The sequence below is a fragment of the Schistosoma haematobium genome, chromosome 1 (assembly GCF_000699445.3).
Source record: "Schistosoma haematobium chromosome 1, whole genome shotgun sequence".
In the NCBI taxonomy this organism is placed as follows: Eukaryota; Metazoa; Platyhelminthes; class Trematoda; order Strigeidida; family Schistosomatidae; genus Schistosoma; species Schistosoma haematobium.
The window spans coordinates 9606885-9621189 of NC_067196.1; the positions used below are offsets into that span (position 1 = coordinate 9606885).

General features: G+C 38.9%; 1 protein-coding gene across 1 annotated transcript in view; it reads left to right on the forward strand.

Annotated features, from left to right (window-relative positions):
• Positions 1-1355: 1355 nt before the first annotated feature.
• Positions 1356-14305, forward strand: part of MS3_00000954 (uncharacterized protein) — a 28277-nt gene continuing 15327 nt past the window's right edge. The window contains exons 1-8 of the mRNA XM_051208515.1: positions 1356-1805; positions 1841-2022; positions 2056-2131; positions 2162-2258; positions 4659-4882; positions 10957-11172; positions 11698-11794; positions 13768-13872. Coding sequence (XP_051073086.1) covers positions 1475-1805; positions 1841-2022; positions 2056-2131; positions 2162-2258; positions 4659-4882; positions 10957-11172; positions 11698-11794; positions 13768-13872 — 1328 coding nt within the window. The 5' untranslated portion in view covers positions 1356-1474. The remainder of the gene's footprint in view (positions 1806-1840; positions 2023-2055; positions 2132-2161; positions 2259-4658; positions 4883-10956; positions 11173-11697; positions 11795-13767; positions 13873-14305) is intronic.

Consider the following 14305-nt stretch of genomic DNA (forward strand, 5'->3'; position numbering starts at 1 on the left):
CTTTCAGATGTTAATCTACATCCTTGGTCTGAAGAGCATTTACTCCTGTGCTTTTCAAATGTCCGAGTTAAAGTTGATGGAATTTTGCATGGAAATCAAAATCATTGCAATAGCTTTTCTGCAAATATGTGTATTCACACGACTTTAAAGAAATGCGACAGAAGTTTTTGGATTTATTATCAGCTGTTATATACGTTCCAGTTAATTTTGATTTGTTATTTGATGGTCACTCATCTGCTGGAAATGGATGTGAGCTAATCAGTTGTTAGCAAACAACCTTTATTTATGAGTTGTCTGTCCATACCTAATTTTGTGACGCTACCTGCATGTTCCACCAGTCTCACACTCATAAATGCTGTAACATGTCGCTTATAGAGCCATCCAGTAGGGTTGTGTCCCACTTGATGAGATGTAGGGACGGAGTGACGGATTCTACAGCGAAGACAGATTTCACTGTCATTCTTTCACGATGGCTATGAAACAGCCGTGCTAAAGGATGTTTCTCATCAAAGTAATGATAGTGTAAGCGAGCTATAGGGTCTCGAGACCAATGCCGAGGTTCGCAACGCTGTCACGCCATACCTCTTCAAAGAAGATTTAAAGTTCCTTGATCTACCACAGAGATGAGGAACTTAGTTGATGATAGGACGAAGCAACAAATCTCATGAGGATAGACTCCGACACATCAGGATATCGTAGTCGGTCAGAAGAAACTAAGAGGTGATTCGATAGCGGAATACAAAATAACAGGAATGCCAAGTCACTGTAACACAAGTACTTCACCAAAACCTTAATAACCACCCCTTTCTTGAAGCAGATGTACATGACACTGATATCGTAAGATATCATTAAGACATCATTAACTGGTTTGTTTATCGCTTATTATCATCTCCTTTTCTTTTTTTGTTCTTATACCCCGGCCTCCACACAAAACGTATTAACTTACTTATATCTTGTTCACTTGAAACAACCGCCTTTCTGTAACACCCAAGTTCTCATTTCATTTTTATCAATATTGTAACCAATCTCCAGCTTAGTAATGTGATGACTGCTGATGCTCACAAACCTTTCTGTATTGAGACAAACGGATTCGTTCAAATTACAAAACATTCAAACCCACAAATAAATAACACACTAACCTGGACGAGTGCATTCGAGTTGCTAGACTATCACTATTGAGACATTACCAAAACACGGAGTCGTATCGAAACCCAAAGTAACAAAACCAAAAAAGCAATCGCTTCACACAGTTTCGTGACAAAGAAATTGGATTTCGGATCCAAGAAACGGATACAAAAGATTCATCTTCTGTACAACAGCCATTCAATATTGAAATTTGTTATAGTGCCTTACAAACTACACCTTGTTTACATTCTACTAATTCGATCAAAATTATCTGTTACTCATTTCAGACATTTTCCGGTCAGTTCTCGGTTTCGGACACAAGACTACGTGAGACAATATAGACTAGAAAATGGAACTTGACATTTCTCACGTTATGAGGTGGTTCTTCTTGTATTTCACTACCTTAGGATCATTTTTACCCAATCATGTATCCACCAAAAGTCTACCCCTCTATTCTTATGATAATTCTATGCTTGTTCTCCTTCATCCGTTTGATCCGAAACTCCTAAAACCATTTGATGCTCTAGCTGAATATTCTCGGGTTTCAGTGTACGAGATGCTTAGGTACTTAGATCAGAAGAGGTTAAGTGGTAATCCATTGTATAACAACTCTGCATGCGTCGTCGATGTGACCTCGATTGTTTATGGAATCATTCGATCAGACAAGGAGGCAGTGAAATGTAGGCATATGTGTTTGATTTTATTTCCTCCGAAGGGTTGGATGCTGCAGGCAAGATTGTTCCTGGTGTATCTGGTGGTGGTATCAACTGGGTGGGAAGCATGGAATTGTGTCGAAATATCACAGATTTCAGCTACGGTTTATCACAGCATGTTCAAGGAAAGTATTGCTCTGCATATGTGAAACTTCCTTCAGCGGAAGATCTTCCTGAAAAAGTGGTATGTTTTTCTCGTTATATTTTCTTATATCAGTCATTCGAACTGAATTATGGAGTGTGCATTCCTCATTCTTGTACGAAGGATGACTTGATTTGGCTACTAGATATGGGTTTGTCAATTTTTAATCATGATTGTATAGTGCTTTCCAAGGTAAATTTATCCATAGATAAGTCCACAAGCTTCTGTCATGCAGATTTTGGAGAACTACCTAAAGACGGTTGGTTTTGGGTAGCAATGTGAGTTTTAAAACCGTTTATTTTTAATATTTCAACCGGCTGTGCGCAACAACTATTTTTACTGAATTTCCTCGGTCGGTCGGTCGGTCTTGGTTTAGTGTGACAATTTCGATCATTTCAGATTCAGATTTGTGTAGTAAGAACAGAAGGCCTACGGCCTATGTTATTCCTTTTCTATTATGCTTCTGTGAGTGTCCGGTCTTCTCTTGAAAGAGTTAATTGAAGGTGCGGACACCACTGCTTCGGGCAGCAGGTTTCAAATATTGATGACTTGGTGTGAAAACCTGTATGCCACGGGTATTTTGTTCGTTCTTGACTTTTCTACTCTCCTGCTATGTCCTCTGAGATGTCTCGATCTAGTGGGAAGAAGAAGAGAGAATAAGTTAGGTCCAAAATCATTTCTCAGTATTCTGTACATCAAAATAAGATCTCCCTTTAATCTGCGATAGGACAGAGTAAAGAGGTTCAGTTTTTCAAGCCGCTCTTTGTATGATAAACCCCGAAGTTCTGGAATTGCACGGGTAGCCGCCCTCTGTACTTTTTCTAGGATATCCGAGTCACCTTTTAAACAGGGGCTTGCAGACTGAACGCAGTTCTCAAGCTTAGTTCTCACTAACGATGTGTATGCTGTGGTGAACATGGTGGTATCTAACTTAGTGAATGTCCGTTTTAAAGCCCGGAGGGTTCGAAACCCCCTAGCTGCGACCGTTTTTTTAAGATCATGACTCACCGTCACTCATAGATCCTTATGAGACCGGACCACGGATAATAGCACTTCCCCTATGTTGTACCTATTAACCTTTGAATCCCCAAAGTGCATCAGCCACTCTTTAGACCAGTTAATCATATTATTTAAGTCTGCCTGAAGAGCACATGCGTCTGTCTCCAGTTATTACTCGCCAGATCTTTACATCGTCAACGCATAATAACATTGGAGACTGTACTATACTTGGAAGATCATTAACATACATTATAAAAGGCAAAGGACCTAGAACGGGACCTTAACGTACCCTAATAAGTGCTGGTCTTCAAATGGAGAACTTGGAATTAATCCTTACTTTCTGTCTACGACCTACTAGGAAATTTTTAATCCATTTTAAAAGAGGTCCGGCAATACAAAGGTTTTCCAACTTCAATAGCAGTCTATTAGTTGGCACCTTGTCAAAATCCCTACTAAAGTCTATGTAGACAACGTCCACTGAGTTTCCGTTGTCTAGCGCTTTTATCCAAAAACTTCCTTGCTATAAGGAGGTTTGTCGTACAAGATAGACCCTTCTTAAAACCATGTTGTTCTATGTTTAGCAAGTTATTGGTTTCCATAAATGCCATTATGGTCCGTTTGACAATTCTTTCCAATATTTTAACTACAACACTGGTGGGGCTTACAGGTCTGTAGTTCGATTGAAGTTGTCTTGGTCTTGTTTTATGTATGAGAGTGACGATTGCGTCCTTCCAGTCCACATGTAACACACCTTGGTCAAGTGACATATTGAATATCACAGACAGTGGGGCCGCGATATATTGTGCAATATGTCTCAAGATTTTGGGGTGTAGTTCATCTGGTCCTGTTGACGTTTCCATATTTAAGGTGCTAGAGCCTTGAACACATCGTCTTGACCGAAAGTCCACGGTGAGTAGATGGTTTGTTGACTCTTTATTTTGGTCTGGTTCTTTGTCTAGAGGAGGTTCATGAGTGAAAACTGCTCCAAAATAGTCAGCCATAGCCTCTGCTTTTTCCTGATTTTCCTCTCATTTCAGATTCACTCCCTTCTTTAATTAGGTTGGGAATCCAATGATGCATCTTTGTTTTGTAGTTTATGTACGAGAATATTCTCTTAGGCTGCTTGAGTGCTTATTATTTCATTCACTGGACTGGATGCAAATATTTTTTAATTATTTTGGGAGATTTTCATCAGGCGTGAGAAGTGTTTAATTTGTGACCTTAATGACTTTTGGTAATCATATTAGTGGGTTTTCATCTGACATCTCTTCCGTTTACAAAATAAATGTGATAAAACAACAGTGGTTTCAAGATATATATACAAATATATCATGCAAAATGAAAGTGTTATTTTACTTATGAGGAGAAAACACTTGAGTTCTTCAGCAGGTTTGCCACCCTTATTGGGGATTTTATTTAGCTGTGCAAGTAAGCAGTTGCTATATATGTATATATATATAATGTTGGAACTGTTTAACTGACTTATGAAAGCCGAAATCTGTGTTGATATTCCGTTGGCTAAGAGTATTAGAAAGTACTCAGAGTTCACAGTTATTTTACAGAGCTTCTGTAATTAATCCATGTCTACTTAAGCTTAATTGGAGTTTTGATTAGGCAGCATGTTGTACGACTTGTACTTACTGCTTCTAAGGAATACAATGTTTTTGTATCACCCTTAGGTCTTTGTTAGTTCTTATGATCATTCTTCTGATAAGTGGAACAATGGTGGATGTAGTTCTATGGTGCAATTGGAATTATCGCTTTTATGAATTTCTGTACAACAGGATAAGAGTCAGTTTGCCTGATGATACATTTACTACCAGTGAGGAGGAAAATTTAGTTGAACAAACTCCGTGTGACCAGTCGGAATCAGTTAAGTTATCATATTTTGAATACAGATTCGGTAAGTAAACTTACACATTGTCGCTTATGAATTTATAATTGCGTTTTTTGATCAGCTATTTGAGATTGTTAAAGGTCTTATGTATCACGAATTTATCATGGTAAAGAGTTTTAGTAAACAATCAGATTTCCAGTCGTTCATTTATATGATGATGGTAGATGATAGGATGTTTCTTCTAGTGTGTTTTATGTGTGTAAAGCTAATTGGCATTCAACCATCGAAGTAAATGTAATAGATGACATGATTTATCAATATCTGAGTTACTAGTAAATGGGATGATAGACTTCTCATAATATGAACAACTGATTTTAACGTTTGTGGCTGAGTGATGCAGGTATTTTTCTGGAGATATTTGAATCTTTACGTACCTGAAGTCGCGTCCCTTAAGAAAGGTCTTGCACAAGCAACAGACTCCGCCAATGGCTTAGTAGTTTTCGTCAAACACAATGAAACAAGATGTTGAATCTATTGGCGACCCCCAGGAAAATATCTCCGATGAAAATTTGTTGAGGTTGGAGTTTAGTAGCGTGATTCTTGTAAAATTTCAGCTATGTGTTGGGTTGTAAGGCATTTTTGTTCACTTGTAATGCTACTTCGATTGAAAGACTAACGCTGCGTGCTGTAAGTTTTTCATTCAGTAGTTTTCAGCAAACGATAATATTAAACGTTCTAACAAAATACAATGATTTAACGACTGAGTTGTTTTATATCACCGTGTATAGCCGAACATGTTTCCTATTTCGTTGGTTTTTGTGTACTCTCAGGGTTAACTGCAATGTTTCCAGTTTGTGAGTGAACCGTTTGTCTTCCAATTCTGTTTTATCAATTAGATGAGATTCACTCATCTTATATATATCTATTTATTTATTTGAACACAAATATTGTCAGAATGGGTTTTGTGGAGAGTTTTTAGAAATTTCATATGTTGAAATCATGAGTCGATTGAAGCTAGACCACCATGGAAAACCTGGAAGCACTGGACAGTCGTTTCGTCCTAGTGTGGGACTCCTCAGCAGTGCGCATCCACAATCCCGCACCACGCGGGGTTCGAACCCAGGACCTACTGGCTTCGCGCGCGAGCGCTTAATCACTAGACCAGTGAGCCGGCATCCAACGGTGTTAATGTCCAACTTCAACCAATCCACGAAGTTGCGCCACCGTACACTATTGTCTTCAGTGAGTTGTTATCTCACAACAGACCTGGTTGAACTCCATTGTTAACGGCTTCTCACTAGAACTCTAGGAGTTTTTCTTGAAGTCAATCACTAGTGAGCAGTTGATTATTATCAGAATGGGTTTTGTGGAGAGTTTTTAGAAATTTCATATGTTGAAATCATGAGTCGATTGAAGCTAGACCATCATGGAAAACCTGGAAGTACCGTTGGATGCCGGCTCAGTGGTATAGTGGTTAAGCGCTCGCGCGCGAAGCCAGTAGGTCCTGGGTTCGAAACCCGCGTGGTGCGGGATTGTGGATGCGCACTGCTAAGGAGTCCCATACTAGGACGAAACGACTGTCCAGTGCTTCCAGGTTTTCCATGGTGGTCTAGCTTCAATCGACTCATGATTTCAACCTATGAAATTACATAAATATTGGTACAAGGGGGCACCGAATATATATGCTCCACGTAAAACAATGAGAGTGGGAAGAGAAAAAAGGAATGGATGGAGCGTAAAACAAAGAAGAACAATAAAGACCAGATTAGTGTAAGGTGGTGTAATAATAATAGTAGTAATAATAATAATGGGGGAAACTGAAAGGCACAACCAGAAGAAACCTTCCAGTTAAGGAAGATACAACCACTTTTTTATGAAGAAAGTAAAAGTAGGTTACAGCAGGATCGCCACTGGCTTCTATTCTGAGCCATATCTGATAACGTCTCGAGCCACTGTGTAGCACCATCTCTCAGACCCCAACCAGGGAGTCGTGAAGGACCAACAGAAGCCAGTCCTTTGCAGCTTTCTTTCATACCACGACACCATGTCATGCACTGACCACCTCTCCGCTTCTTCCAACCAGTCCCAGAGTCGGCAAATAATGCACGACGTGGAATTCTCTGGGACGACGTTCGTAGAACATGTCCAAGCCACTGAAGTCGGTGTTTCAAGATGGTGACACCAATTGCATTATCGTCTCTGTGCCCGAACACACGATGCCGAACTTCTATATTACTAACATGGTGTTGCCACTGGATGTCAGCAATCCTTCGGAGACAACGATGATCGAACACAGAGAGTTGTCTAACATCCTCAACTCGGAGAGGCCACTTTTCACAAGCACAGAGCAAAACTGCTCTCACCGACGCGTTGTAGATCCGACCTTTTACAGCCACGCTAACATCACGAAGGCGCCAAAGATGGCCCAGATTGACATAAGCCGCTCTGGCTTTCACTTTACGTGTATTGATCTCATCACTCACACCCCCACTAGCACTTATGCAGCTACCCAGATACACGAACTTCTCGACTATTTCTATCTGCTCACCATCCAGGGTGAGTACAGGATTGGAATCCTGCCAGTTTTGTAGAAATACTTTGTACTTCGAAGGTGCAAAGCACATATCATACCTACGGACACTGATTTCCAACTGATTAAGTGAGGATTGCATGGCTTGGGTATTATCGCACAGTAAGACAATATCGTCCGCATACTGAAGGTCGAGAAGTCTTTCTCCAGGCAACAGATCCACACCGCCATTACTTACATCCATCAGAGCTGTTTCCAGAATGTCATCGATGGCAAGGTTGAAGAGGAATGGTGAGATCGGGCAACCCTGCCTAACCCCACTGCTCGAATAGAACAATGGAGAAAGGTGGTTGTATGCCCTCACTCTGTCTGAGGTGTTTGTATATAGGGCTTTTAGGATGTTAATAAACTTCACAGGCACACCCTTCTTCAATAGACAATCCCAGAGAACAGTCCTGTCCAACAAATCGAAGGCAGCCCTGATGTAAAGAAACACTACGACTGTTGGCGTTTGATAAGTATGGCAATGTTCGAACATTTGGCGGAGGGTGAAGATATGATCAATGCATCTTCGACTGGAACGAAAACCAGCCTGCCCCTCACGAGTCAATCTTTCTCGGGTTTTGAACAACCTACGAAGTGTGACGGAAGCCAATAGCTTGGACGCAATCGGAAGTAGACTTATCACCCGATAGTTGTTACAGGAACGACGTGAACCCTTTTTAAAGATAGGGACAACTATCGACTCATTCCATGACGTTGGTACACTCTCTGGTTCCCAGACTTTTGTAAACAACGTCGTCAATTCCTTAGTCAGAAAGTCATCACCATCTTTAAAAAGAGCCAGAGGTAAGTCATCTGGGCCAGGTGATTTGTAGCGCTTCAAGAGTTGGAGTTCCTTGCGGACTGCCGCCTCATTTGGTGGATCAATCGTCACCGGCCATGGAGGGCAGGACAGTCTGACCGATGCCGCCGGAGCAGCAGGCCAGTTGAACTGCCCTTCGAAAAATTCTGCCCATCTTCCAAGACGTCGATGGATGTTAGTGATTGGCATCCCATCATCCTAGCAGATTGTTTCGCTCACACCAGACTTCTTGCTGCCAGTGGCTCGGATGAGTTGGAAGAGCTCCCGGTAATTACCAGATGCAGCTGCTGCTTCCAGCTCATTAGCACGATCCGACCACCAGGCTTCTCGGTCCTTACGCAAGCTTTGCCCAATTTCCTTACGTAACATCCTTCGTTTGTGGTCAAACTCACGGTCACCCGGAGTAGACCGACGGGCTTCAATGAGTTGTAAGGAACCTGGAGAAACCCAGTGCTTATAAGCGGGACGTTTCGCGAACCCACAACTGACTGTACCTGCCATTTTCATGGCGTCATGCAATTGCAACCAATGCTCATCTATACTTTTCGGTGGAATGGTAGCTAGTCTAGAAACTAGCTCGGTTCGATACTTACTTGCAACAGAAGTTGCAACCAGCTTGCTAATATCAATCCGTTGATGGCGGTCACTTCGTTGTCCACTGAAAAGTAAGGTAAGATTGGCGCAGACCAAGACATGGTCAGAGTCCAGATAGGTACTCCAAAAAGAGCGCCAGTCTTGTACACAACCACGCCAGCGGTAGCTGATCGCGATGTGATCAATCTGAGTCCAGGCTTGGGATGCAGAGGGAGGACACCAGGCGGCACATCGGCGAAGAACTAAACCGTTACACGGTCATGAAGCATTAAACATATATATGTGTTATATCTAATTTAACAGTATTTGAAAGCACGCTTTTAGGAAATATCCAAATGAAATAATAGATTTTCCTTTAAGTAAAAATCATTCAAAACAATCAAGTAATGACTGATTACTGTGTTCATTAATGTAAAGTTTAAACCAGTAAACACAGGAAATGTACCTGTCGAGAGTGTAAACTATCCTTACTTGGTTCTATTATTACCCTAATTGGTATCGCAAATAAACGTATATATAATGTTCATCTGTGCCGAAAGTTAGTGCTAGCCAGAAACAGGTTGTGGTCTGTGCACAGTTGCAGTAGACGGTCCCCGTTATCTGTCCTGTGACCAACAAGTCCCCATCGGCCACCTAAACGACTCTTTTCTGTGCCTAGACGCCCGACCTGAGCATTCAAGTCTCCGGCTAGTACTACAATATCTGTCGAACGCACTTTCTGGAGAAGAACAGATAACTGGTGGTAAAACTCATCCTTGATTGCGTCCGGGCTGCAATCTGTCGGAGCATAGGCAGAGATGATGAAAAGACATCGTTTCTTACGCCAATTTCTTCTCACTTTGATGGAACTCTCTAATGCAACAGCACATAACCGACTGTTAATGGGGATCCAATCGATTAGTGCTGCCTCAGCTCTAGCGCTTAGTGCGACACCAACGCCAGCAAGACCAGACGAAGATGCCACAGGGTCCCTGGATAAGCGCACGTAAAACAAGGTTTTGGAAGCGACAGATGGAGAGCGAATTTGTAGTACTTCACCAGAGTCTTGAATACGGGTCTCGGATAGACAACAAACGTCGATATGAAGACTTTCCAAAGACATATTCAGCCCTATCTGTTGTTCAACCTGCATAAGTGTGAGAACGTTGAAGGCAGCCAGTTTGAATTGTGCACGTGGTTTCAGAAAATCTGCTTCAGTATTCGTGTTCCGTGGTAGCATACAATTCTCAACCAGTCAGTGACTCGAGAACGTTTATATACAGTCGAATTTCCACCAAAGACGAGCCGCTGTATAAGTATAAAAGAGGGTGAATAATGTGGTAAATAATAATAATAATAATAATAATAATAATAATAATAATAATTTGATTGTTATTCGAAGCGAGAAAAGTAGTTTCCATAGATATAGAGAGTTCATCATTTGTGTGTGGGCTGCGATACTGCCCAGGTGCCCAGACCGAAGCAGGTGGTTATCTTAGGGGGCCACTCCGCGAGCCTTTGACCTAAAGGTCTAACCCACAAGGCAGTGGAGCATCGTAAGGAGATGCAGTCCCATGGTAGTCGGTGACCAACGATTGGTTCATACTCCATTTGTTCCCGCAGGATGCTGGAGCCCATGTACACCATTGGTTTGGGATCCGGTTAAAGCGCCGGACATTCGCTTTTCGTCCTCTCATTTTCGTAAACAGCGCCCCCACCACGAGAAGGCAATGAGTAGGACTTCCCTGACAGAGGCTGTATACGTATGGCCGTGTGAGAGCATTTTGAGAGGGAGGGCGGTCCCCCCACTCTCGGCCATACCAGGGCATTTGGGGTCTGTTTTGCTACTGTTGATACTAATATTGTTACTACTTCTACTATGTAGAGGCTCACACCGATTGGACTTAGGTTTTGACAGTTTGCGTGTATTATTAGCCTAGTTCCTTATGACAGAAAACATGGAGAAAATCTCTGAAATAATGACTAGCAAACAGTATTTTAGCGATGATTGCTTCTTAAAGAATGTAAAAAGAATCGGGACATTGGTTTTTAAGATAGTGAACCTATTTTTAATTTTGAAAGTTTGCTAGTTGATCCTCAATTTTCCATGTAATTGCTACCTCCAACTGCCTGATTATGTGTTATGTTTATTCTTTGTTTCGTAATCATCAGATGTGTTGTCCAATACAACTCCGTTTGTCAAATTCGTTGCAACTTACTCTATACCGTTTGACACATCCCGTCTATGGCACTTCAAACCAAGTCAGGTTCTAAATAAATCAGGTCACCCTTGTGATCATCCTTTACTGTGCTTAGATGGCATTCGATTTCTGACCATGAACTGGATAATTTATGGACATTGTATATTGTTTAGCATGTTTGTTGCAAGTGAGCTAAAATCTTTTTATTAGTATGAATGAAAATTCTACAAATATCTTTCGACTTTTTTATTCGACGAATGTGTAGTTTGTCAAATATGACTCTTCACAAGTGGATTAAAATTATTTGCATGGGTAAATTTTATTTTTCAGATAAATAAAAATGATAATAATTTGAAAACGAATTACGAATTTTCCGAATAAAGATGTTTCTCTCCAAGTATGTCACTTTACATATTGTACAGTCGTATTTAAATACAGAAACATCCGAAAATACAGCTTCAATTCATCTGTTACATGTATTTCATAAAACGAATGTTTATTTTCTAATGTACATGTTTGGAATTTGTTAGTTCATATTTTGAAATCAGTATATATACTTAGGATTGGAACTTGAAAGTTTGTATATTGGTGTCGAAAGATAGTCTTTTTTGGACTATTTGGTTTTATAGAAACGTGATATTTGTATGCATTCATCTTGTCATAACTTGATTTTATTTTATTCACTTTAAGTTTCTTGAATAATCTTTTGCAGATAACATGTTACTGTACTCACAAATTCATCAACCAAAATGGACCTATCAAGCAATAATTGGTTCAACTTTGTCTGTGGATACATTCTTTTTTATGTCGTACGTCCACTTAATTAGTTTTTTTGCTCATCTTTGACAGAAACGTCATTTCGTTTTAATAGTAATCATATTTAATTTTTTCACGCAAATATTCACATTGTTATCGTGAACGTTACTGCTGAGTATTGTTCGATTAAACCGAAATCAATGTGGGTAATTAATAGTTATGTTAGCAAAGTGAGTCACCAATCTGCACACTTATAACTACATATAATAAGAGATATTCATTCTTGATTTTTAACACAGAACAATAGGTAATAGATTCACCATAAGGTTGGAAGTAGTTAAATCTTGAGGATATAGGAGTGGACTAGATGGCACTACAGGCAACATTGTTTAGGGTATGAATTATCTTTTTAAATGTCAGTTGTTAGTGTAACTTTGTGTATTTGGTGTTATAACCTGTGGGTTTGTGCCCCTACCAATGTATGACGTGATGATACTACCAATTAGAGAACAGTGATTATTGACCGGATCAATGACTCATAAACCCGTACGAGCCGTCTAGTGGCTTTACCGCTCCTTATTCCCATCTAGCACTGCCTGTTGAGTCCAGAAAACAAATCCCAGCCTCTGCGATGTGAATCATGTATTTCAAACATACTGGGTTTATATACAAACGAAACAGATCACATCGTACCATAAATTAGAAAATAACATTTGTACAAAATTTAGCCAAATGTGGCTGTGAATGTGGGAGATATTAATTGATAGACTGGGTATAACTCAAGAGTGGTAAATTTTATAATAATAGTTCATAGGTCAAAATAAAAATTGTAATAAGAGGAACGCAAATATGAATAGTTTAGTTATTTACCACTTATGTAACAAATATATATATATATAGTATTAGTCCAGCAATAGATTCCAACACTTACCATGAATCATTCTCATCGGGATATAAAATTTGAGTTAAAGATGATAAAGTTTAATCTCATTATTGAAAAGTTACAACCTGTACACAACTGATGAAAGATGTTTTTTATTACAATTCCAAGTACTTATCTTCATGTAATTGATGATTGAGTTGAAGTGTTGTATGCATTTTACTAACGATGAAAATTGCTATATATCTGTCGAAGTAAGGATAAAATTTGATTTATACTTCTTCAATGATCTAAGTGAAATTTGAAAAAAAACTAATTTTCCTAATAATATAACAACAAATCTTATAGAGTAAACCAATTAAACTGCATGACAATTAGTCGTTTCAAATGAATTGCATAAATACCGAAGATGACCTAGAAATGACACTACAGCAATTATAAACGTGGTGTTTTTTAATATGCCTCTTGTATCATAAATGTAAAGTAGTTTAATACTTAAATAATTAGTAACTACATGAATGTGATTACAATTTACTAGTTTAGAAATGTAATGAAAACCTGAATGCTAATTTTAGTATAAATTTTCTGTTGACTTAATTTGAGGTACTTGTAATGATTTAGTTATTTTTAATGGATTGATCAATATTTTATACAAAATATATGTTCATAGAAGTTGTTGTTTATACTTATTTAATGTTCTACTTATGTTATTTAAATGAATTTAGTCGCGGCAGTAGTAGTTAGGTTGTTTTTAAAAATTATTCACACAATCTAAATTTGTTTTATACGCCCACTAGAAGAATTCATATAAATTATATCACTACAATACGCTGGCGCTATATCTCGTAATGTATACAGTGAACTGTTCATTTTCGTGTTTTCTGGATACATATTTACAGAAATATGTAAATTAGAAGTGAAACTGTTATTAACACCAATGTCACAGTGTCCATTTATAAACTTCTTGAATTAAAAGTGTGGACATTGTTACATCTCACATCTAACATTATCTACTTGAGAATAATTTCGATATTTTAAAATTGCTTTTATCTTATCGTAGTTTAAAACAAACAATTTTAGTCTTGTTTACGATTTGTTCCTGTGCATAACATAGTCCTATGTCGATATATTTTACCTTATATTTAGAGGTTTATTATCTACCTATCTCACCATTCCAAAACTTCGACGAATTCCCAGTTGGAAACATTGGATAAAATTTTGGTGGAGTTTCGTATTTCATCGCATTTTACGGTAAGTATAATGCGAATTGATGGTCACTCACCAATCGACTATTTCTACAGACATTCAGTGTAGTTCACTGGAATGATAAGCATCAGTGATTTTGTTTTTCATTAATTCTGTATAAACAATGGAAGTTGTTGACTTGATTTTACGCGAACTGGATTGAGTACATTTCTGACTGACGAACTGTTGGTAAAATATGTTCACGCAAACCACTATTGTTCGAAACCAATATGTCATGTGATTTGTACGGAACTTATGCGTAGATCCATTTGTTTTAATCCGGTTAAGCCTGTTAATCAGCCCATAAGTGATCAACATTTGAATGAATAGATTGGTTGCAAATATAAAGAGAACGACCATAGATTATCATGTTGTAACTAAATTTTTGTTAGGAATAATGAGTTTGATGAATTTTAAAGAATCTTTCCCAGAACAATAA